This window comes from Petaurus breviceps, unplaced genomic scaffold (genome assembly GCF_028583685.1).
Source record: "Petaurus breviceps papuanus isolate PSGF00001 unplaced genomic scaffold, PetGlider_PUasm1.0 90925, whole genome shotgun sequence".
Taxonomy (NCBI): domain Eukaryota; kingdom Metazoa; phylum Chordata; class Mammalia; order Diprotodontia; family Petauridae; genus Petaurus; species Petaurus breviceps.
The window spans coordinates 16,399,782-16,426,737 of record NW_027187380.1 but is presented as its reverse complement, the minus strand read 5'-3'; the positions used below and the strand labels follow the sequence as shown (position 1 = coordinate 16,426,737).

The window sequence follows — 26,956 nt, the reverse complement described above, 5'->3', positions numbered from 1 at the left end:
CATTTTATCCTCACAACAACCCTGTGAGGTAGGTGCTATCATTATTCCCATTTTACAGACATGGAAACTGAGGCAAACAGAGGTTAAATGACTTGCCCAGGGTCATACAGTTGGTAAATATCTGAGGCCAGATTTGAAATCATGTCTTCCTGACTCAGGCCCAGGGCTCTATACATTTGCACTGGCTGAAGAGGTCCAGGACACAAAAATGGTTAAGAACCCCTGGTCAAAAGGGATATTTGTACCATTAGATGTGTGCTATTTATACATGAAGGAACCATAGTTAATAAAAAAGATCAACTCTTAACCCTAAAGTACCCAGAATTTGTATGTTTAGGATAGAGGGAGTATATCCCTCTTACTCCAGCTCTCTCAGAAACCCATTTCTTCTAGGGAGATACAGCATTGACAAAGTCTGTACCTCTCTCTCCAAGCTTTTGTTCAAAATGTCACCAGGACACATGAAATCAGGGCAGCAAAGGAAAGAAACTTCAGAACTCAGCTGTCTATTTCAGTACTGTGAAGAGTATAACTTAAAACACAGAACCCTGAGAGGAAAGTCAAAGCCCCAGTTAAATTTTTAATAAACTTAAAACAAAAGACGTTGAAGAGTAGCATGAAAGGTATGCTAGTGAAAGGACAGGCCCCCGGAATTGGATTCAACAAAGGGCAGCAACAACTTTCTGTTAGTTAGTCTCTGGAGAATCCTGTGGCTATTTCCCAAATGAATTGCTTTCTTATTAAGCCCAAGGTGGAAGATGAAGAACTTTCAACAGTAAAGGAAAAAGCAATAGTGAGGCCTCCTGGGAAATTTCCCATCACACATTTAAGACAAAAGAGTAGCACCTTCTTTCTTTCCTCTGGTTTTGTTTGTTTGTCTCTTACTATGGTTACTATAATTCCAGTGGAAGAATGGGGGATGGAGTGGGTTGGGGAGGGGCAAGGAGAGGAGAGATGTCTACCTCAACTTTGGTTGACAACCTCTACTCACTTTGGGCCACTTGGCTAGTGTTCCAAGTAACATCACTGTCTGGATCTCCAGGGAGATGCAAATTCTAGCCTTTTGAAATCTGGCTTCTTGGCTTCATCATTCACCAGAAACCATTCTCTCCAAAGTTACCCTTGAGCCCTTAATTGTCAAATCTAATGGCCTTCTCTCAGTCCTCCTCCTGGATCTTTCTGCAACCCAAGACACTGATAGCCACTCCTTCCCCTGGCCACCCTCTTATCTCCAGGCTTTTGTGACACTGCTCTTCAGGATTCTCCTCCCCTCTGTGCTTCTGTCTCCTTTGCAAAAGCCAACAATCAATTAATCAATGACTATTTCTTAACTGCCCATTCTGTGCCAGGCACTGTTCTAGATGTAAATATAAAAATGAAGATGTCTTTGGTCTGAAGGAGCTTATTCTATTGAGAGAGAGCATTTACACAAAGGCCATAGAAAATATGGGATAGGGAGAAGGGTTGGATTTGTGATTTTATTTGTATAGGGAATTCCCAGATGAGCAAACTCTCTCTACTGATATAGGTCAGCACCTTTACAACTTAATAATTTTAGAGAATTGCTCAAAAGGATGAAAAGTGACTTGTTAGGACTGCACAGTAAATTTGTGTCAGACAAAGACTTGAACCTAAATCTTCCTGCATATTCACATGCAAAGCTGCCCTTTTTAAACAGAATATATACCAAAAAATACAAGTCAACTAGGGTATAGAAGTTGGTGGGAGGGATTAGGAAAGCCATTATGTAAAAAGTGATGCTTTTAAGCCTGAGAGATGAGAAGAAACAAGAGACTCCAAGAGGTAGAGGAGAGAGTGCATTCCAGGGAGTAGAGACAAGTGGAGCCAAGACTTATAAAGATGGAAGATGAAGTATTGCGTGAGGAATAGCAGGAAGAACAGTTTGTATGTACTGCAGGTGGTGAAGGGGCCACCATTCATATTATATGCCCTGTTGTAAGCATGGAGTGCAAGGCTCTTTCCTGGGCTCTTTTCTTTCTCTTTCAGTGAGCATCACATCTTCCTTGGGTTAAATGATCACATCTACATAGTTGAATCCCAAATCTATACTTTCAATCAGTCCTGGTCTCTCTCACAAGTTCTGGTCCCCAAATCAAAATCTCTTAGATATTTTGTATCTTGTAAGCATCCCAAACTCAACGTCCAAAACTAAATTCATCATCTTTTCCTCCAAACCCTTCTCTCTTCTGAACTTACCTATTTCTGCCAAGGGCATCACCAATCCAGTAGGTTCACAACTTTTATTATTCCTTGTTCTAGATATCTAATCAGTTATCCAATCTTGTTGATTTCAACTGCACATCTGTCCTATGATATATTCTTTCTATTCACACAACCAACACCCTCACTCAACCGCTCATCCCCTCTCACCTGGACTATTGCAATAGCTTCCTAGTTGATATCCCTGCCTCATTTCTTTTCCAATCCATCTGTTAACCAGCTCTCAAAGTGATATTTCTAAAGCATATTTCTAACCATGTCACTCCCTTATTCCAATGACTTTCTCCATGACCTCTGGGGTCAGATATTATTGCCTTTGCTTGGTATTCAAAGCCCTTCATAAACTAGTCCCAAACAACTTTTCCAATCTTATTACATATTATTCCCCTTTACAATTCAGCCAAACTGGCTTTCTTGCCTTTTCTAATATATGAGAATCCATTTCCTGTCTATGGTTCTTCACATAGGCTATCTCCCTTGTCTGGAACATACTTTCCCCTCATTTGCTTCCTAGAATCCCTAGCTTCCTTCAAATAAGTAAAGCCTCACCCCTTCTGCATGGAGCCTTTCATGATCTATCCACTGCCCCTAGCTGTCAATGTCTTCTCCATCATTATCTTATACTTACATATGTACTATATGTATGTGTATACTTATATATACATACATATGTTTATGTATGTATGTGTATATACACACACATATATTTATATATGTGCATATATATATACACATACATACATATACACACACACACTCACATACACACAGTGTCCCAAAACAAAATATAAACTTCTTGAGGGTTCATCTTTGTTTGTATTCCCACCACCCAGCACAGGCACTTAAGGAATGCTTGTTGATGAATGTATTGATGGGAACACTAAAAGAGAAAATGAGACCTGAAAGGCTAAGGAAGGAGCACTCTTTGACTCCCTAGCAACAGATACTCTAAAGATATCTAAATTTGGGATTGTTCCATATTTACCCTTTATATTGTTATAGTCAACCTTGTTTCTAATCCAAATTTACATAAGAACTAAATAATCTCTCTTCATTAATCATCTTGACACTCCCCAGCCATATGCAAAAACCAAATCAGGAAATAAATGCCAGATGCCTATGTTGAAAGGCAATATACATATGGCAGCCATTCTATGGCTAATCTCAATCACAAAAGCTCCAAGGGATACATAATTACTGCAACTCAGACATCAAAACCTAGGGCCACAATCTGTTGTGGTTGTTTTCTTCATTCCAGTGGGAAGAGAGAATTATCTGCTCTAGATCTCTTGGAAAGCTTCATCACTCCTTGAATTCCAATTCCTAGGTCATAATTAGCATTCAACAGGGCACAAGATGACCTTACTCCCTATGACTGAAGTGTTGTCAAAATGGTAGAGTTGATCAATATTCCACTACCTCTATTATCTCATCAATTATGGGCAATCCTACCAATGACATGATCCAGGCCTGCCCATCCTGTGACATTCTTGTGCCATAAGGGAGATGGCGTGTAGGGCCCACCAACCGTACTTAGGGCCTGGCTCCCAGCGGATCTTCACCCTCACTATTTGATCAGCTAATCTTTTTTCTGGTTATACATTTCTCTGATGTTGTCGTTTACACCACAGCCTATTTAATTACTCATTTGCAATGTGTTGCAATATGCCCACAATACACTTCTTCATTGCTCTTTAGTGACTGTCAACTTTAATTTTTCAAAGACTGATATATTTTATGATTTGTGCCTTCACTGGAAGAATATTGATCTTAAAAATATAGACTTGTGGGGTGGCTAGATGGTGCAGAGAATGGAGCACCGGCCCTGGAGTCAGGAGGACCTGAGTTCAAATCTGGCCTCAGACACTTAACACTTAACTAGTTGTGTGACTCTGGGCAAGTCACTTAACCCCAATTGCCCCTCCAAAAAGCAAAAAAAAAAAATTTGTTTGGGGCAGCTAGGTGGCACAGTGAGAGTGCCAGCCCTGGAGTCAGGAGGAGCTGAGTTCAGATCTAGCTTCAGACACTTAACACACACACACAAACTAGCCGTGTGATCTTGGGCAAGTTACTTAACCCCAAGTGCCCTCCAAAAAGCAAAACAAAACAACAACAACAACAACAACACTAAAATATATATATATTAGACTTGTGTTTTGGAAAGAAGGCTACAGTCAACAGAATAACTGCATGATTTTTCAAAAGCAATCCAGCATTGGTCCTCTTATTCAATTCTAGTGTAGTTCATTGTCTACCACCAATATCTGTCCAGGATTTATGAACTGATGGATCAATATTTTAGTTATACCTCCAAATGTATGTCCTAGGCTAAACAGTATAAAAAGTCAAAAGCTCTAAAAATAAATAATTTAAATTTATTTAAAAGGCAGAAGCTTATTTATATCTCTGGGGAATACATAATTGAGCATGTTTACATCTTTTACGGTTAAGTTTTTTTTGTTTTTTGAGGGGGAAGGTAGGGCAATTGGGGTTAAGTGACTTGCCCAAGGTCACACAACTAGTTTTTGTGTTAAGTGTCTGAGGCTGGATTTGATCTCAGGTCCTCCTCAATGTAGGGCCAGTGCTCTCTCTATTCATTGTGCCACCTAGCCACCCTTAAGGTTAAGTTTTAACTTTTGTTTTGAGGGTCATAATGATAATAATAACAGTAGCTAGCATTCATGTGGTGCTTTAAATTTTACAAAATGCTTTACAAGTATCTCTTTTCATCTTCGAAACAACCCTAGAGGTAGGTGCTATCATTTTCCTCATTTTACAGATGAGAAAACTGAGAATGGGAAAGGACATGCCCAGTCACATAGCTAGTAAGTGTTTAGGCCAGATTGTGAATTCAGGTCTTCCTGATTCCAAGCCCAGTGCTCTGTGCAACATGGCACCCACTAGCTTCCTTGAGGCATCGATGAGATAAGAAAGGGAGCATCATAATCATGTTACAGATGATACTATATCACAGAGAAGCTAATAGTTCTCTCTGTACTCCCACAGGTAGGTGGATGATGGCAGACCTAGATGAGAAAACGACTTTTTCCAATCCCCATCTCAGTGCTTTTTCAATAAAAGCATAGCACCTCACCTCACATGGAAAAAAGGTCCTTCTGACATGGAGGCAACTTCTACACCTAGCAAGCAGCATCAAAGGCTGGCACCTGGCATTACACAAGGGAAGTTTCTTACCTGGAATATTGTGAACTGTTATAGCTAAAATGAGCAGCAGGATTCGTCTCCAGCTATCGCTGCCCTGCTTCCCTCTGCTCTCTCTAGGAGGCCGGGAGGATGCAAGGTCATCAGACATGCCAGTGGCAGCCACCTTCTTCCTGGGGTAGGCTTCTCCATTCTCGCTCTTGTCTGTGGAGAAGAGAAGAACCAAGAAAGAGGTCAGATGGAAAACGAGCACGGCTGTACTCTCTCCAAACAATGGTAGGAAGAGGGCATCTAAAGAAAGGAAGAAGGGAAATGTTCTATTTTCTATTTATTTTCGATTCTATCTTCTCTCCTAAGAACCACACATTCACTGATTTAATCATTTCTGCAAGCAAAAATGTTTATCCAGTTACCATTTTTTATTCAGTATTGTATAAAGAGAATATACTCTTCCACCCAAAAGCATTTATCATTTCTTTTAGTGTGAACAATTCCTAAAAGCAGGGAAGTTAATAACAATGATGATAGCTAGTATTTGTATAGCATTTTAAGGTTTGTAAAGTGCTTTACAAATATTAACTCATTTTATACTTACAACAATCCTGGTAAGTGGTTGCTATTATTAGCCTCATTTTACACATGAGGAAACTGAGGCAGACAGAGATCTAAGTGATTAGCCCAGGGTCACATAGCTATTAAGTGTCTTAGGCCTTCCTGATTCCAAATCCAGAGCTCTATTCTCTGTACCACCTTGCTGTCTAAATTTCAGTCAATCAGGCTGCTAAGTCAGACCCAAAAGGACCCTTGGGATTCTTTTCAACAGGAGAGATATAATCTATAACTATAAATGGAGTAGCATCTCAATTCTGACTGAGAATAGGAAGAATATTTTACAGAAGAGGCAAAAGACCTGGGTTCTAGTCCCACTTTGGTCACTTATTAGTATTTTAACTTTGGGCAAGTTACTTAATGTGACACTTAATTGTGTCCCAGTTTCCTCAGCTATAAAATGGAGTTAGCAATACTACCCTCCCATGTTTCTGCCTCCCCAGATTGAGGGATCCAGCTCATCCATCCGTTCTCCCACTCTTTAATTAAACAACCATTTACGAAGCCCTCAGAATGTGTCAACCAATCTGTGAAGTGTGTATATGTGAGTGTGTGGGGGTGGTTTACAAAGACCATAACTGATGTTTCCATAGCACTCCAAAGTTTCACTTACATCATCTCATCTGATCCTAAAAGCCCCGTGAGGGAGATGCTGCAGGCCTCACAAATTCCCTTTTATTGAGCAAGAAGGTGAGGCTCAGAGAGCTTAAATGACTTGCCCATGGTCACTCAGGTGGCAAGTTTCAGACAACTCACATTTATATATCAAATTGGTTAAGATACATAAAGCACTTTGGGAACATTAAAGGACTACATTATTATTGTTATGATCTAACAATTATTATATTTTTTGTATTTAGCTACACGTTGGCTATCATTATTATATACAGAACTTAGAGTTTTTAAGGTGTTTTTCTCACAATAACTATGTAAAGTATGTAGTGCAAGCATGAATATTCCCATTTTACAGATGCAGAAACTGAAGCTGTATGAGATGAAAGGACTTTCCCATTATAACACAGCTAGGGATGGGATTTGAGCATAGACTTTCTCTCTTCAAGACCAATGCTCTATTCACTACCATGTTGACTCTAATTTAGCAACAGTGATATAACACATACCCCAAAATGCAAAAGTTTACATTCAGTATAATGCAGAATAGACTATGCCAAGGAATGGAAGATATGAAGGTCTAAGAAAGGGAAGAGGAAATAGAATTCCTAATACTTGCCCTCAGAGGGCTTACATTCTAAAGGCAACAATAGAGCTGCCACAAATATATTAAATATGAGTAATAGAACTATACAGAACCTCGCCTAACTCCTTTATTTCTGGTTCAGGCTCCAACATTCTTGCTACCCAGGCTCATACCTCAGGCATCTTCCCCTCTTCAGGCTCCCTCCCCCTCCACATCCAGTCACTTATCAATCCAACCTTCACAATATCTCTCCCAACTATCTTCTCTCCAATCATGTGGCCATGACTCTAGTTCAGGCTATCATTCCCTCTTCTCTGGACTCTGGCAATAGCTTCCAAATTTGTTCCCCTGCTTCTTCTCTATATTGTCCTCACTCTGTCTATCAGACAGCTGCCACACTGATATTTCTTAGGCATAGGCCTGTCCATGTCACTCCCCTACTCAAGAAATCCCAGTGGCTCCCAAGTGCCTTTAGGATCAAAAACAAACTCCCCCATTTGACATTTAAGGCCCCTCACAATGTCTCCAGGCTTATAGCACTTCCTTCACTTGCTCTACAATCTATTCTAATTAGCATATTTGCAGCCCCTATAGGTGCCATTCCATCTCCTTTCTCCATCCCTATGCACAGGTCAGTTCCCAATCCTGGATTGTATTCTTCTTCTTCCCTAACATCCTTCAAGGATTAGCTCAACAGTTAGCCTTCTAAATGAGGCCCTCTAGGTGCTAAGGCCTTCTACCCCCAGAAAATATGTGATATCTGTATAAATACATATATTTACATATACATATATGTATGCATGTATATAATATATATATATATTTATACTTTATTTATCTATGTCATATTGTTCCTCCACCTCCCATCCTTTATTCTGAATGTAAGTTCATTGACTTTTTATCACTTGCACTTTGCAGCCTTAGTTTCTAGCCAACTGACACACAAGTTACTTAAAAAATGCTTGCTGAAAGAATAAATATACACCATAGCAATGCTTTGAGAACAGGCTGAAGTTGTCCTTTGAATCTGACTTGTATAAAACTCCAGGGCAACTTATAAATGATGTGACTTTTCTGGGGATATAAACACATACTCATTCTTTAAAGTCACAACCTTGGGCAAGTCACTTGACCTCTGACATGGTGGAAGCACATTCTTTTTAATGTATGCCAGTGGTGAGAACATCAGAAATACCCAAAAAGGAAGAGGAAATTTTAAGAGAGTTTTAAGTTTTTACGAGTCTTTTTACAGGGTTGTTTAAAAATAAGATATATGTTCCCTTTCTCCCATATGTAGAAAATTAAGAGGAAGCAGATTTTTTTTTAACATGAAGAGAAGAATATAGAGGGGGAAAAGGTCTTCAGTGTTTTTTACTGTTATTTACGGGGCCATAAAACTAATCTTAAAATAAGAAAGCATGTTCACCCAACCAAAGGCAAATTTCTATGATAACAAGCAACAGGATAAATGGTTTCCAGGGAGATTACAGATCTTGATATTGGGGTGTGTGTGTGTGTGTGTGTGTGTGTGTGTGTGTAACTATAAACCTCACTGGAGACTGTTTACCCTACATATATATTTTTTCACACACACATATGCACACACAAACACATAAATGTATGTATATGTGTGCATGCATGTTTGTCACACACACTCTTCTTTCTGAAGATATTTAGGATTTTAACCTTTATTTGGTCCAACATGACACAACAGATACCACAAATTATATATAGTACAGGAAGTAGTCTAAGAACAGATTTTGTAAATATAGAAAGAATCTCTGATATTACGAGGGTGAGGAACATCCATATTGTTGTTCTTCCCTCCACCAAACTATCTGTGACTTAATATACAGAATGTCCCTAAAATCTTAATAATGTTCCAAGCTTTAAAAAACATAAAAGTGTAAAATAAATTTAATTAAATTTTCAAACGATTTTTTTTCTACATTTGAAGCATTTACACATCTGAAGTTAAGTAAAGCCTAAAACTGCACTAAGACTTTTGGGACACACTGTATAAATAACAGGGAATTTCCATGAGGCAAATGGAATCACAAAGTTGGCATTAGCCTCCAGGATTTAAACCTCAGTCTTCCCAACTCTAAGCCCAACAATCTCCACTACTGGACAAAGCAGTGTAGAGCATTAGTGTCAAACTCAAACTGCAAAAGGGGGCCACTAAACCAAACAAAAGGATCCCTGTGAGCCACACACTGACAGAAAGCCATGTATTAACATTGTCTATGTTCTACTGTACTTATATTTCTTTGTTCCATATTTCCCATCTAATTTTTATTAATCTGGTTCCAGGGCACTCTGGAGCACTCACTTTACCTTTCTTAGTCTCAGTTACCTCACAGGGTCTTCCTCTACAGAGGTCTTAGCAGTTACTCCTCTACTCAAAATCCTTGAATTGGTTCCCTATTGCTAACAAGCAAACTTCAAACTTCCTGGCCTGACATTCAAGCTTCTCCCACTCCACAATCTGACACTACTCTGTATTTCCAGTGTTCTCAACTATTCCCTTCAAATGCCGCCTGCTCCAGTGAGACTGCACTACTCACCCATCTCACCCTACATTTTCACACCAACTTGGCTTTTGTTCACACTAGTCCCTATGCCTTGAGCGTCCTTTCTATTCCACCCACCAACATCCTCCTCTGTTGAATTCTTACTTATCCTTTAAAGTACAACTAAAATGTTCCCTCTGCAGTGTCCTTTCCTGACTGCCCCCACCCCTGTTTAAAATGAATGTGTTCTCTTTAATCTCACAGTGCATTGCTCACCTTGCTCATCTGCACTTACTGCCTATTATCTTCTATTAAAGTTAGTAGTGCTTGGGACATGTGCCGTTCGAAAGGAAGTCTGCTGCATCCAACATTTGTATCTCTTGTAGAGACCAAAACAGGGATCTACAGAGAGCAGATGCTCAGTAATGTCATTGGAAATGAATTAAAATAAACTAGACTAAAGTTGTAGCCAGTAGGAAACTACCCATACAAAGATACTGAAGATCTATGTAAAGATATCTAAACGTGAGAAGTTATGCTTAATATACTGATCAACCCATCAGGAGGGACTCTGCCTTCCTGTACTTCTCCAATAGGTGGAATGAATTTGTGCTGATCTAGTAATGTACCTATGCTGGATCCCCTTGGGACTAAGGGCATGCATTTCCAATTCATTTATTCAACAGACATTTATTAAATATCTACTATGCACCAGGCACTAAAAATAAAAACAAAACAAAAACATGCTTACCTTCAAGGACCTCACATTCTCTTGTAAGGAACAATACACATACAAATACATGTAGGAACAGGGGAGTGGTGCAGAAGATGGAGCCCTAGGCTTGGAGTTAGGAGTTCATAGTCAGTCTCAGAAACTTACTACCTGTGTGACCTTGGCCAAGTCGCTTAATCCCTTTTTGCATAAGTTTCCTCACCTATAAAATGGGGATAACAATAGCACCTAACTCTCGCGGCTGTTGTGAGGATCAACTCAGATAGTAATTGTAAAGTGCTTTTAGCACAATGCCTAACACATAGTAAGTGCTACATAAATGTTAGCTGCTCTTATAACTATTATTCTTTGTAAAGCACTTAACACAGTGTCTGGCATATAAAAAACACTATATATACATACTACTAGCTGTTATAAGAAATATAACATTTATAAAATAAATACAAAGCATATTTGTATATTTTAGTGAGAACTCACACAAGGCAAGTACCCACATGAAGATCAGAAGAAGGAATACAAGGACACTGTCAAGAACTTTGGAATCAGTTGTAAGACATGGGAGACACTGGAACAGGACCACCCAGCATGGCCTGTTTGCATCAAAGAAGGTGCTGTGTTCTATGAGCAATGCAGAACTGTCATAGCTCAAAAGATGCACAAGTTTGGAGACATCTCCATTCTAAATGTTCATATGGACTATTTGTGCCCAACCCTGAGTCCATATTGGTCTGATCAGCCACAGTCAGACACAATGTACACTGACCCCAAAAAAGTGATGTCATTTTGATCCTCTTTGAGTACAAAGGACACCAAATGCAAGCTATTATTATTACAAACATAACATATAAAAGAAATACAAAATATACCAATAATTGGCAAAGTGTAGAAAGTAGCACTTGAAGGAAGCTAGAGATGTAAAGAAGATGGAGGTGAAGCATACTTGCATTCTTAGTCTTAGGGAGGGGTCTGTGCAAAGATGGAGATGGGATGCAGCCTTACAACCAGATGACACTTAACTAGCCAATGTGGGGGTATATGAAGGAGATCAACATGCAGAAAACACAGAAAAGAAAGGTTAGGGCTTGGTAAAGGCTATGGTTCCACAGCAGGGCCAACTGGTCCACATAGGAATATAGCCCACTTTGGTCTCCTCAGTATGGGCCTAGCATCACTTGGGCCAACCAGCAACAGGAACTCAATTAATAGAGCCTACTGGCTCCAGAGGCTTACTGGATTCACATAAAAGGGCCCTCAAGGCACAGGGCTATAATAACGTCTCTGTTCTAAAGCTATAAGATCCTGGCACGACCTCAACTTGTATCCTCAGGTATCACCGTGGGACACATAAAAAATCACTACTTATTGCCTCCCTTAACACAAAAAAACAACACAAATGACAAGAGACTATGGAATAGGCCCAGATGATCAGACATTTGTTTGTGTTTTTCTTTCTCCATTGTTTCCCACGGTAGTGGCAGAGCTAGAAAAAGAATCCAATTAACTACACGAATCTGACTCAGAGAGCTGAAAACCATACTCAGGTGTCGTTATTACATGTGAGACGAGTTATTCTTTTAGTTCAAGGCCTTCTAGATATACAGTAAAAGAATAATTTCTGAAGATTGGTTCCCAGTTCCCATGATAGCCTATCCTCCCTCCACAGATGTGGAAACTCAGGAAGAAGAAGCTATTGACTGAAGGTCATAGCAAACCAGGGGCAGAACCAAGATTGGAAAACTGACATTGTGATTATGGGGCTGCCACCCCTGGCAAAGAACATCCTCAAAAGATGAGGGGTCTCTGAGGGCAAGACTCACTTTAGGGCAACAAAAACATGTAAATTGTGCCCAGTTCACCCACCTGGAGGGGCAAATTTCCATGAGGACAGCAACCTATGTAGACAGAGTTTCTAAGTATAGACATTTTGGGAGAGGAGATTCTAGACCTTAGTGGTGCCCCAGGAGCTGTCAGTCAGTACAAATCTCATCATTTCCCTATCCACACCTCTCACATACAGCCCCTCTTCATTTACTCTCCTTCAGGCCCACCTCACCTCTTTGCCTTAACTACTGCCACAGCTTTCTGTTGGGTTTCCCTGCCTCAAGCCCCTCACCACCCCAATCTAATTTCCAAACAACTTCCAAGGTCATTGTCTGAAGGCATAAGGATGACCATGACCCTCTTTTGCTCAATAAGCTCCCAGTGACTTCCTATTATCTTTAGGACTGAAATACAAACTCCTGTTGAGTATCTAAAGCTCTTTACAAGTTGCTCCCCTTCAGCCTTTCCAGTCTTCTTCCACATTACCTTCCTCCACACACTCTATGATCTAACAACATTGGCCTGCTTCCTGGTCTGTACAAACAATGCTTCATCTCCTGACTCCAGGCATTTGCACTGGCCATACCTCATGCCTGAAAAGCATTCCCTTCTCACTGTCACTTTTTAGAATCCCTGGTTTCCTTCAAAACTCAGCCTAAGTGCCACCTTCGACCTGAAGCCTTTGCTGATTCCCCCAGCCACAAACTGCTGGTGTGCTTCCTCCCAAAGTTACCTTGTTCTTATTTTGTTGATATTATTTATAATGTCCATACTGTCAAGTCTATTAGAATGTAAACTACTTGTGACCACAGGAACTGTTTCATTTTTGTCTTTGTAGTACCTGGCACATAGTAGGCTCTTAATAAATGTTTGTTAATTGACTGGAATTGGGAATAAGCTAAACCTAGGCTGACAACCATCACTGATCTCCTGTCATATATAGTATTCTAGAGTAGAGAAAATTGGAGCTAGGATCAAGGATGACCTTTGTAGGAGGAATATGGGAATGGAATTCAGGAAACATGGTTTCTGATTCAATCTATACTATTAAGTAATGTGTATTTTTAAGAAATTTATTAATTAGCTATAGAACTTTCTAGAAATTTATTGAATTAGCTATTTATTGAATTGCTGTTATAAGGATAGCACCTTCCCTATAAACTCTATAATGTTATTCTGAAAATTCTTATTTGCTCATGGGTAAAGGTGATACAAAGACAAATGAAATTTGTAACTGTTCTTGAAGGTTTTTTATTCTACTACAGTGGCAGGGGGGGACAGGGGAGAGAGATAAGATTTATGGATAAATCAATATAAATATTAACAAAATAATTTTGTAAAGAAGACACTCAAATCTGAAGTATCAGAAAATACCTCATGTAGGCAATGATACCTGAGCTGAGGAGCACAGTGAACAAGATGGAGAATAAAAGGAAATAAGTTAGAAAGGCTGGTTGGAGCCAAATTGTGGAGAGCTACAAATTCGTTAAGATTAAGGTGTGTGTGTGTGTGTGTGTATGTGTGTGTGTCTGTGTTTTTCCAATGAGGAGTCACTAAAACTGGGATAATTCCCATGAAATACCTCTACAAATATGAGGATAGTAGTTAGTTGGAACAGGTGGTCTTTTACATTGAATGATTTAAAAAAAAATATAGCCATTTCAAACCTGTCTAAAAAACTTTCCTCCTGCATTGGCCTGTCAAGTTTGGCTACTTAACTTGAAATGTCTATCTTTATAGAGGATTTTTTACCCTTTTTTGGATCATAGATCCCTCTAGTAAAGGCAGTCTGGTGTAGCTATAGACTCTATCTCAGAAGAATGATTTTAAATATATAAAATATGTGGAATTACAAAGGAAAATGACTATTAAAATACAGTTATAAAAATTTTTTAAAAAGACAAGTTCACAGACCTTAAGAACCCCTGTTTTAGAGTCATTAAGGCATCAGAGTAAAAAAAAAAGAAAAAGTATAAAGTTTACTTTCTCCAAGAAGCCAGAATTAAAATATACACATCATCTACCATTAATAATAACTAACATTAATCACTTCAAGGTTTGCAAAGCATTTTATCATATATGTACTATTGTCATCCCCACTTCACAAATGAGGAAACTGAGGCTGAGTTTCAGTGACATGTCCAAGGTCACACTAGAGCTACTATATGTCTGAGGCTGAATTTGAACTCAAGTCTTCCTGACTCAAAAGTCCAGCACTCTATTTAACATGTTACTTACCTAACTCCAAATGTTAATACAAATGGTTTAACAAAGGTAACTAGTGGACACTTCTGACTATGAGAGAGATGAAAGATAGGCCAGGTAAGTTCCAGTGGAAGTTCCAATGGAAGTCTATGAAGAAGACATAAATCCTGACTATGAAAGGTGGGAATGTTAGTTAATTTGAAGGCCCTGGATGTCAGGTACATGAGGTGGGTTGTTCAAGAGAATGTACGTGTCAAGTTGAGGACAAACTACCTACCTCATAGTTTTGGTTAAGGTCAGCTTTGTTTCTCAGCTCTCTCCTTTCAGAAAGCTGAGATATTCACTGCCACTACTGGGCAAGTCATTTTTTTTCATTTTATAGACATTATACAGACTAAAAAGTGTGATCCATGACCCCAAATCACACAATGGATTGACTGTAGACCACGAATCCAAAATACAATTTGGAAATTGAATTCTAAGGCAAGGAGACATTAGACTCTATTATAGTTGGAGGACAGGCCCCCCAAACAAGGAGTTGGCCTGATTTCAATTTTGATGGACTGGTCCCCATGATTACAAAGGTATCTGGGGATCTATCTCTAAAATGAAGGTAGTAGACAACTTCACTCAACAGGTAGAAAGCCTAAGGTCTACAGAGGGATTGAAATCACTAGACTAAGGTGTAATTCAGGGCCCTGACTCCCCTCCAAAAAAAAACCCAGAATACAGACTGCAGTCCATCTCTTGGAGTGGGAGGTGTTCCCTCTTTGGCAGCACCAGGAAGATTGCTACAACAGGAACAAAATAATGACTCCATTTACAGGCCAATCTCTTGCGCTGTACTAGATGCTTTTGCTTATCACTCTAATAATCACACATACTGGAATCACTTCAGGGCCTAATGCTACCTGGGTAAAAGAAGCTGATTAAGCTCACTAATCTTTTCAGTCAGCATATGTACTCACAGCATTGAAAATATTCTGCAGCTTACCTTTTATGACAGTGAATAAGCAATTACTCAGAGACAGCATAGAAATAGATTTTTCTAATAACTTAAAATTAAATATACATCACAAACAGAGAGGACTCCACAATGTTCCAAAGACATCCATTAAGCAAATCATGCAATAAACTGTTCATAGTTCTAAAAAAGCCAAGTAAGGTAATACTTTCTATTGATAAGCTATATATCCAGCTCCTAGTTCCCAGGTCAGTTGTTCTGCTGAAAGGCATAAGTGGCCATTTTATGAATGTAAAGTTGTATTGAATGAATAATATTTGTCAAAGGTACTTTGAATGTTAGATGAATGTGAGTTATTATTATACTAGTAGAAAAAAAACTTGTCCAGGCACCAAAATGTCCTCTACAATTCTTATGTGGACCATTCACCCCCATGGATTATTACCAGTACAGCTGTGGAAAGAACAAATGTTCTGGGAAGAGGGAGACTTTCACAAATTGCTTTCTGGTCATCTAGTAAAAGATAAAAAGAAAATCCGGAGAGAATTCACAGAAGTCCAGCATTTGAGAGATAGGACATTTGGAGAGACTTAAAAACTTAAAAACAATCACAAATCTCCTCCTGGAAAATAGGAACTGCTTATTCTACCTATAATATTTTAAATCATCAAGCCAAGGAATAGTTGGGGAGGCTGAATGGCACCTCATATCTGTAAGATAGCTGAAAGTAAGTAAGGGTTAAAGGAGTTATCAACAAATTCAGAGGTCATTTTGCTTAACCCACTCGTGACAAGTGGTCATTCAGTCTTTGTTTAAATATTTAAAGTATGGGGCTCACAAGGCCACCATCCCAATCCACTTAGGGCAAGCTTGAGGTGTTTGGAAATTTTCCCAGAAATCAAACCTAAATTTACTTTTGCAACTTCTATCCACTGTCCTTGGTTCTGCTCTCTGGGGGAAAGAAGTTTAATTCAGCTAATTACAAAGTTGGGGCCACAGCAATATACCAGGGAGACCAATGTCCAGATCCTCAAGGGAATGTGATCAACCAACTGGAGGTTGGGAATATGGGTTATATCTCACCCTTCCCATCACAGACAGTTAGAGGATTCTAAGACAGATACACCTACCTTCATTCTACACACTCCCCTACTTCAATCCTTTGTCTACTAGGCAAGTCCCAAGCCTTCTCTCTGCTCTTCAGAACAGATATAACCCTAACAGCTAACAGGACCCAAGAGCAGCAGCTTCCCAGGTGCCACTGGGAAATTCTTCCACCCCATCCCAGGATACCCACTTTCTATCCCCAAGATCATCTTGTGGCTACAGAAGGTAACCCTTAGAGCACTGGTTCTATGCTCCAGGGTAACCACCCATGAGCAAGAGACCCTTCTCCTTTTTCCTTTTTGAGTGGGATAGACTAAGGCATACAGAATAAGCAAACATGGAGGGATACAGATGTCATTACATTCTCCTTCCCTCCTAAAACCTGTACCTCTTTGAAATTTCCCTGTTACTACTGAGGACACCACTGTTCTTCCAGTCATATCAGTTCAAAACTTTGGTTGTCATCTTCAACTCCTCACTCTTTCTCATCTCACCAATCCAATCAGTTGTCATTCTACCTCAACAACTTATCTTGCATATGCCCCTTCCTCACCCATACACATACATACAACCTTCACCCTAATTCAAGTCTTGATGAACTCCTGCCTGGATTCTTGCAATAGCTTTCCAACTGGAGTCCCTGCTTCAGTGCTCTCCCCACTCCAATTTATCCTCCATATAACTCCTAAAATCATATTCCTAAATCTTAGACCTGATTCCTAAAGCAAACTTTCCAACTTAAACTCCAGGGGTTTCCTATTGATTCTAAGATCAAATATTCTTAAGTCTTTATTTTATCCTTTTACAATATATATTTTTATAAGTTTTATTCTGTACGTGACTATTAATAGAATAGTACAATTTACAAATTTGTAAATATACACAAACATGCTCGAAAATTTTTTTCCTGATCAAAAAAGTATGAAGACAGTGGTTTAATCCCTCTTCCACAAAAATAGGTATCATGTTCCCCCTAAGTCTTGCCTTCTCCAAACCAAAAATTTCTAGATCTTTTTTTCTTTTTTTTAAATGTTTTATTAACTTCTGATTTACATCATTCATTTCCCCCAGATTTTGAGTTACAAATTTTCTCCCCGTTTTTTCCCCTACCCACCACCCTAAAATAGCAGTCACACAGGATGTCCCCTCCTCCAATCTGCTCTCTCCCATATTTTCTCCCATACCCCTTTCGACTTTTTCAGTGGATCTCTATGCCCCAGTGCCTGTATATCTTATTTCTCAATTACATGTAAAAATAGTATTATATATATATATATATATATATATATATATATATATATATATATATATATTTGAATATTTGACTTTAAAACTTTGAATTCCAGATTCATTCCCTTCCTCCCTTGTCACCCACCCTTGCTGGGAAGATAAGCAGTTCATTATACGATGTACATGTGTGGTTAACGCAAAACAATAATATAGTAGATATATTGCAAAAGACTGACTATATTTCCCTCTCTCCTATCCCACCTCCCACTTCTTCTATTCTCTACTTTGATCCCGTCCCTTTTCAAAAGTGGGTGCTTCCAACTTCTCTCCCCCCACAGCTGGCCCTCCCTTCCATCATCCCCCCTCTCATCCCCTTCCCCCTACTCCCCTGGAGGGTGAGATACCCTATTTAGTGTGTATGTCATTTCCTCCCCAAGCGAAATTCAACGGGAATAAGGTTGAACAATTCCCTTTTGCCTTCCTATTCTTCCCCTCCATTGTAACCATTTTCCCTTGCCTCTTCTGTATGAGATAGTTTACCCAATTCTGTCTCTCCCCATCTCCTCTCATTATGTTCCTCTCTCACCTCTTAATTTCCTCTTTTAAGTATCATCCCTTCCTATTAAATTGGTCCTTTATCTATGCATACCCTGTAAGTATATATACATACATTCACATATGTATTCATATGCCCATATACCCTCATATATAGACATATATATAAAATTTCTATTCCCTTCAACTACTGAGAAAAGTTTCATAAGTTGTAATTATTGTTTTTCCATGTAGGAATGTTAATAGTTCAACTTTGATAAGTTCCTTATGATTTCTGTTCCCTGTTTACCTTCTTATGCTTCTCTTGCATCTTGTATCTGAATGTCAAATTTTCTGTTCAACTCTGGTTTTTTCAGCAAGAATGCTTGAAAGTCCTCTATTCCACTGAATGACCATAATTTCCCCTGAAACATGATACTCAGTTTTGCTGGGTAGGTGACTCTTGGTTTTAATCCCAGCTCCTTTGACCTCCAGAATATCATATTCCAAGCCCTTCGATCCCTCAGTGTAGAAGCTGCCAGATCCTGGGTCATCCTGATTGTATTTCCACAATATACAAATTGTTTCTTCCTGGCTGCTTGTAATATTCTCTCCTTAATCTGGGAATTCCGGAACCTGGCTATAATATTCCTAGGAGTTTTCTTTTTGGGATCTTTTTCAGGACGTGATTGGTGGATTCTTTCAACCTCTATTTTGCCCTCTGGTTCTAAAACATCAGGGCAGTTTTCTTTGAGAACTTCCTGGAGGATGATTTCTAGGTTCTTACTTTGATCATGGCTTTCAGGTAGTCCAATAATTTTTAAATTATCTCTCCTGGATCTATTTTCCAGGTCAGTGGTTTTGGCCATGAGATATTTCACATAGCCTTCTATTCTTTCATTTGTTTGGATCTGTTCAACAGCATCTTGATTTCTCATAAAGTCATTAGCTTCCATTTGCTCCAGTCTAATTCTGAAGCAATGATTCTCCTCAGTGAGCTTTTGAGATTCTTTTTCCATCTGGCAAATTGGGCTTTTTAAGGCGTTCTTCTCCTCATTGCCTTTTTGAGCCTCTTTTGCCATTTGAGTTAGTCTATTTTATAAGGTGCTATTTTTCTCAGTCTGGCTGTTGACTCTCATTTCGTAATTTTCTTGGTTCGTTCTCATTTCTCTTCCCAATTTTTCCTCCACTTCTCTTATCTGCTTCTTAAGGTCTTCTATGGCCTGTAACCAGCTCATATTTTCCTTTGAAGCTTTTGGTGCAGGAGTTCTGACTTCACTGTCTTCCTCCTGTTCCATGCTTTGCTCCTTTTTATCCCCAAAATAGGAGTCTAATGTTGGAATCTTCTGTCTGCTTTGTTTCCTTTGTCTGGTCATGTCGCCCCACAGTCACTTCACCCCTGGGCTTTTTGCCACGGTAGAACTCTGCCACCAGACAAGGGAGCTTTCATCTTAAATGCTGGGGTTTTCTCAGCTGCCGGAGGTATTAGATGGGTGCCCTCTCTGAGGTCTCCACACACTCTGGCAAGCTGGACATATACCCCAGGATCTCCACCCTAGACTGCAATACAGATACAAGCAGGTTAAAGCAAGAGCGATTACCCCTCAGACTGGTGTTGGGTCCCCCTACACTCTGCAGGCCAGGAGCTGAAGGTGCCACGTGGTGCTGGCTGGCTGTGCTGGCTTCTCAGCGGCTTCTTGCCCGGGGGCAAAAGTCACGCACTCCCACTTACTGGGTCCCGAAGTCCAGACTGCACTGACCTCTCACTTTGTCCTTAGCATCTATATGTTGATAATTCTGGAAAGGGCCACAGATGCTGCTGATCTGGAGTCCCTCTGGCCAATGGCTGGTCAGGCCCACCCTGGGGCTAAAACTTCTGGCTCACGTGGGTCTGGGCTCAGTTCCCAGAGTGCTGCGCTGGCCGATTCCTGCCAGCCTGCCAGGCTTTCCTCACAGGAGGTTAGCTTCTCTGTGTCATTTTGTGGGTTCTGTAGCTCCAAAGTTTGTTCAGAGTCCCCTTTTTACATGGATTGGGGAAGGTCAAAGCCAGAGATGCGGGGAGGTCCTGCTTCTACTCCACCATCTTGGCTCTGCCCTCTAGATCTTTTAACATCCTCATATGGCCTTAATTCTAGGCCCTTTACCATCCTGGTTGTCCTCTGTATTCTTTCCAGTTTATCAATCTCCTCTATTATGATATCAAGCCAGGGAAAGCAAGTTGGGTAGATTCCTTACTCAAATAGTTGGTCTCCTACCTCCAGCAGATAGGCTGGTCCAAACATACTCTTACTCACACTGCCTCTCTTCCCCTGAATGCATGCATATGAACACACACACAATAAATCTAAATATTACAGATAAATCAGAGTTGAGTCTCAGAAATTATAGAAATCATAGAATTTCTGAATTGAAAGATACTCCAGAGATCATCTAGCCAAACATTCTTATTTACAGATGGGTAAACTGAGGCCCAGAGCCAGGATCAGGTTGCCAGATCAAGTGATCTCTCTACTGTTCCACTTTGCCTTTCATGACAGGTGATGAGAAAGGGAAAAGAAGGGAACATTCCCTTCAGTCACTACCATCCTGGCTCAGAGGTATCCAAGGATCTCTAACTTTTCCTAAGGATCAATGCAACTAACTAGATTTTTAATTCCTACTAAATTTTGGGAAGGTAGGCAATGTTAATAGGAGGAAAAAGAGAAAGAAGAGAAAGGGTCTAGGCAAAAGCTTTATTTCCACAGGTCAAACAAAAAAAATCCTCCTTTCTCAGATGGTAGGGGCCATTGCAAAGCAAAATATACAAGGGAACTGAGCCAAAGGCAAGGGAGTAAGAAATGTGATATAAGAAATGAAGAAAGATATCATCCCAGAAACTTGAGAAAACTTGCATGAACTAGTACAGAGTGAAGTGAGAAGAACCAAAGAAAAATTTATACTATAACATCAATATTACAAAAATGATTAATTCTGAAAGACTTAAGAACTGTAATCAAGTAAATAATCCACCATGATTCCAGAAGAGTGAAGAAGAATGACAGTGATGCAATAATAATGAAGAACAGAGAGATGATGGACTAATGTAGAATGCTTGGTCATAGGTAAAGTGGGAATTTATTTTGCTTGACTATGTTTTTATGACACAAGGGTCCTTTGCTCCTTTTTTTCTTTTTAATGAGCGGGGAAGGTGGGAAGGAAAAAAAAATGGATGATAATAAAAAAATTACTTTAAAAGTTAATTAGAAAATGTAAGTGGAGGTGAGGGTAGAGTGGCATAAAGAAGTTATTTCTCCATTTTTCCTAAAACTATATATCAATCTCAGATCAATTTGATAATTTCATAAGATGTAGTTCAACAGAAAAATAGAGGGCAGCTAGGTGGCAAAGTGAATAAAGGAACTAGGTCTAAAGTCAGGAAGACTGATTTTCCTGAGTTCAAATCTGACCTCACACACTTCTTGGCTGTATGACCCTGAGCAAGTCACTTAGCCCTGTCCATCTCAGTTTCCTTGTTTGTAAATTGAGCTGGAGAAGGAAATGGCAAACCACTCCAGTATCTCTGCCAAGAAAATCCCAAATGGGATCACAAAGAGTCATTATGTTTTTGTTTTCCCCTTAGCCCATGTTTCCCACAGAGGTGGAGAAGAAGGAACCAAAGCAATATGATAACGTTTATGGAAACTGCTCATTACTAAAACTAAGGTGCTATGACCACTCCCACTGTGCTAATGATTCAAATAAAAATAAACACCATTATATTCCTCAAACTATTAAGGAAAGCTAACGCTTTCCTTTGTGAATAACAGCTTTTAGAAAATAAAAAGCAACATAAACAGGTGGGAAAAAAAAACATTTAAAAGGTCACACTGACAAAAGTAACACATTTCTTGGTTTCTGGAAGTTGTTTTCTTTCAGAAGGGACATAGATAAGATTACAGCCACATAAGGTAATCAATCAATAAGTTAATAAATGGGCAGGAACGACAAAAGGACAAGCCTTGCGCTTAAAAACTTGGATTTGTCTTCTTAGCTTTGTCATGTGAGTACCAAATGTAGACAATAGAATCATGAGTTTATCTGGGTTAGTTTGGGATACCTAATTTTAAAGAAACTGTGCTTCCTATTTTGTGTGACTCTCTAGGCTGCTAGCTAGGTGGCACAATAGATAAGAGTGCTGAACTCTGAGTCAGGAAGATCTGAGTTCAAATCTAGCCTCAGATACCATCTGTGGGACTGGCCCAAATCACTTCACATCCAAGTTTTTTCCCCCACTTATTTACTTTGCAAGTTGACCCCTTCTCTGTAACTTACAGTCCCAGAGAACAGCCTGGGGACCAAGAGGTTCAGGGATCTGGCCATTATATGTTATAAGCAGGACTCAAACTGAGAATTTCCTAGCTTTGAGAACAGTCCGATATCCACTACACCATGATGCCTAAAATAAACTCTGTCCTTTTTAAGGAGATAGGTCTACAGCCAAAGGAGAACCCCGAGGTCATTTCTCATTCCTTCATTTAGATGAGGGAACCAAAGTCCAGAATGGTTAACTGAGCTACCCAAGCTCATCACTCTTCCTACTGTACCACAATGGCCCTCTTGTAATTTTATTATTATTACTTTTAAAGACTGAGAAATTTCTGGCCAACAGCTGATTTTTTTCCCTCTTCTGATGATGTTTTGCTTTGGTCTACCAAGAAATGGCTAGAATATGGTTTCTTTATAGGAAATGTTTGCAGCATTCATGAATCCATTTGATTGGCTAAAAAAGAGAAACCAAAGGTGATTGACTTCCCCATGCTTCTTATAAGCATACCCTATCAGAAAACATCTATCTCCCTGGAGAGCCTTTGTGGGCCTAGTGTAGCCTAAGGCTTGCATAGCGATGTTCCTTTCCCCCCAACTTCCCTTAGCCTGATGATATCGATTCTGGTAAGCCAAGACTGAAAAACAAACAAATGAACAGCCACATTGGTTGGGCTTAGCTTCACTGTGCCAGCTTCATGTCATGTTATATGGGGTGGGATGGGGCAGACCCCTTGCCTCGCTCCCGCTCTCTAAGAAAGGTTGCCTTCCATGCCTACTCATATCAAAGCACACTGTCTTTACCTAGTCTTCATTAATAGATAAATGTGAGAGGGGAGAGAAGAGTCAGCTTCATGAATGTTAAAAGACAGGCTGCCATGTCGTATCTGGATTCAGTAGCTGATGCTAGATGTTCACCCTCCCCATTTTTTGATTATTACATTTTACTAACAGGTTTAGGGAATTAGCATCTATGTACTCACAGTCAAGTCCAAAGTTTGACAAGTGAGGTGATATGGAGTCTGATTACAACACCAGCTCATGTTTCAGCTTCACTATCTATTCTGGACTTCACTGACAGCTTGCTTTACCTGACCCTCACTAGGCATGGGGGAGCACAATGGGAAGAGGCCCTTCAGAGATGATAGTAAAGGGATTTTGCCTGATCTAGGAATCTAACATTTCTGGGATATGAAATGAATTCTCTTTCTTGTGTTTGCATCTGCTGCCCGGCTTCTCTGATACCTGTTTCTTTCGCTGTGATTATGTTATAATTGCTACTGTTACCCTTTAAATTAATGCATGGGCATGGGAGATTAGTTATCGACAGATATTTGAATGCCAACTATTTTTAGGCTACATATGCATGGGAGTAGGTGCTACACTGGGCATACATAAAACACAGACCTGTTAACCTTTGTTGTGTGTCACCTTGGCAGTCTGGGCAGCTAGATGGCACAGTGCATAGAGCCTGGAATCAAGAAAACTCAACTGAGTTCAAATCTGGCCTCAGACACTTAATAGCTGCGTGACCCTGGGCAACTTACTTAACCCCATGTGCCTCATTTTCTTCATCTGTAAAATGAGCTGGAGAAAGAAATGGCAAATAACTTCAGTATCTTTGTCAAGAAAACCCCAAGTGGGGCCACAAAGAGCTGGATGTGACTGAAACCGAACAACAACAAACAATTGGGCAGTCTGGTGATACCAATGGACTCATTGTGAAAAAATGATTTTTAAATGTGTAAAATAAAATACATAGGATTACAAAACTAACCAATTGTACCAAAGTACAGATATCAAATTATTTTTAAAAACAGGTTCTAGAACACTAGCTGAAGAACTTCTAATCTGGTAAAGACAGGACTCACTGGTGAAAACCAATGAATATATATGCTATCATCTTAGCAAGAGGAAGGGGAAGTAGCATGGTCCATTGGAAAGAGTCCTGGATCTAAGTTGGAGGACCTGGGCTAAAATCATGGCTCTGACACTCACTACCTGTGAGACCCTGGGCAAGTTATTTAAGGCAGGTTACTTAACCCTTCCTGAGCTCAGTTTCCTTCACTATTCAATGAGAAATTTAGTCTATAAAGTACTTCACTGGATGGGGCCATTCACCCCAGGGGGAGGTGGTTAGTACATTTTCCTGAGTTTACTGATATCACTTTGCAACCCACTTGGAACCAAGAGGCATGCTTTCTTTCCCACTGTATTTTCTCATTATACTTTATTCATATTCCCCAAGCCTCAAACATCTGGGGATGTCCAGATGTGTGACAATTCATGAGAGTGCTGGTATCTCGAATGCAGAGAAGACTGCCAGCAGGGAAGCTACTATTACAATTCCAGGGGTAGTCTGGGGAGCAGAGAGAGAGGCCTATTTACTTAACTGAAATCCAGTCAATATTGTTGCATAAAACCCAAGGGAGTTAAGACTGACTTATTTCTTTTCCATTCTTCCTGGCTCTCCTGCCGTCATTTCCCCAGCAAAACTGTAAATTTACAACTGCTAAGTCTTTAAAGATGCTCCAGGGATGGTAACTAGGTGATGCACTCAGGGGTTGAAAAGACACATATCCCCAGCAACAACTCTACCCACTGGAAAGGCCTTTGAGTTCTAGTAGCAGCCCACACTGACTTGGCTGACAAAGGGAAACTCTGGAGGTTCATAGATAAGCCAGTCCATTATCATCAACTCACTGCTGCTTCCTTGAGGAAGAATTCTGAATGTGGAAACTAGCTTTGAATCTAAGGAACAGAAGAGCTTTGGCTTAAATCCATCAGACTGTATCTGGAGTATAGCCAAAGAATAAATAATACTGCTTTTCTTTATTTCTTTTTATTTATTTTTTCCATTTTTCAAATTCTTTATTAACTTCTGATTTTACATCATTCATATCCGCCAGATTTTGACTTACAAATTTTTTCCGTGTTTTTCCCCTACCCACCGCCCCAAAATAGCAGTCCCATAGGATATCCCCTCCTCCAATCCGCTCTCTCCCATATTTTCTCCCATACCCCTTTTGATTTTTCCAGTAGGGCATGGTGGATCGCTATGCCCCAGTGCCTGTATATCTTATTTCCCAATTACATGTAAAATAGTTTTAATAATAGTGTGTGTGTGTATAAATATATATATATATATTTATATTTAAGCATTTGATTTTAAAATTTGAATTCCACATTCATTCCCTTCCTCCCCTGTCAGCCACCTTTACTGGGAAGATAAGCAGTTCAGTATAGGTTGTACATGTGTAGCTAATGCAAAACAATAACACAGTAGATATATTGTAAAAGATTGACTATATTTCCCTCCCTCCTATCCCACCTCCCACTTGTTCCATTCTCTACTTTGATCCCAGCCCTTTTCAAAAGTGGGTGCTTCCAACTTCCCTCCCCCCCACAGCCTACCCTCCCTTCCATCATCCCCCCTCTCATCCCCTTCCCCATTACTCTCCTGTTAGTGTGTATTTCATTCCCTCACCAAGCTAAATTCAATGAGAATAAGGTTGACCCATTCCCTTTTGCCTTTCTATTTTTCCCTCCATTGTAACCATTTTCCTTTACCTCTTCTATATGAGATAGTTTACCCCATTCTGTCTCTCTCCATCTTCTCTCATTATATTCTTCTTTCATCTCTTAATTTCACCTTTTAAGTATCATCCCTTCCTGTTAAATTAGTCCTGTGTCCTCTATCTATGTATACCTGTAAACATATATATATACACATATTCACATATGTATTCATATGCCCATATATAGACATGTGTGTATATATATGTATACACACACACACACATATATATATTCCCTTCAACTATTTTCATACTGAGAAAAGTTTCATCAGTTACAATTATTGTTTTTCCATGTAGGAATATTAATAGTTCAACTTTGATAACTTCCTTATGATTTCTTTTCCCTGTTTACCTTCTCATGCTTCTCTTGCTTCTTGCATCTGAATGTCAAATTTTCTATTCAACTCTGGTTTTTTCATCAAGAATGCATGAAAGTCCTCTATTCCACTGAATGACCATATTTTCCCCTGAAATATGATACTCAGTTTTGCTGGGTAGGTCATTCTTGGTTTTAATCCCAGCTCCTTTGACCTCTGGAATATCATATTCCAAGCCCTTCAATCCCTCAGTGTAGAAGCTGCCAGATTGGGTTTCCACAATATTCAAATTGTTTCTTCCTGGCTGCTTGTAATATTCTCTCCTTAATCTGGGAATTCCGGAACCTGGCTATAATATTCCTAGGAGTTTTCTTTTTGGAATCTTTTTCAGGACATGATTGGTGGATTCTTTCAACCTCTATTTTGCCCTCTGGTTCTAAAA

At 39.6% G+C, this 26,956-nt stretch overlaps 1 protein-coding gene across 5 annotated transcripts in view; it reads right to left on the bottom strand.

Moving 5' to 3' along the window:
- Positions 1-26,956, bottom strand: part of SLC39A11 (solute carrier family 39 member 11) — a 564,681-nt gene that overhangs the window by 224,783 nt on the left and 312,942 nt on the right. For all 5 annotated transcript variants that reach the window (XM_069076522.1, XM_069076526.1, XM_069076524.1 and 2 more), the window contains one exon: positions 5,437-5,607. In XM_069076522.1, the coding sequence (XP_068932623.1) occupies positions 5,437-5,607 (171 nt within the window). The remainder of the gene's footprint in view (positions 1-5,436; positions 5,608-26,956) is intronic.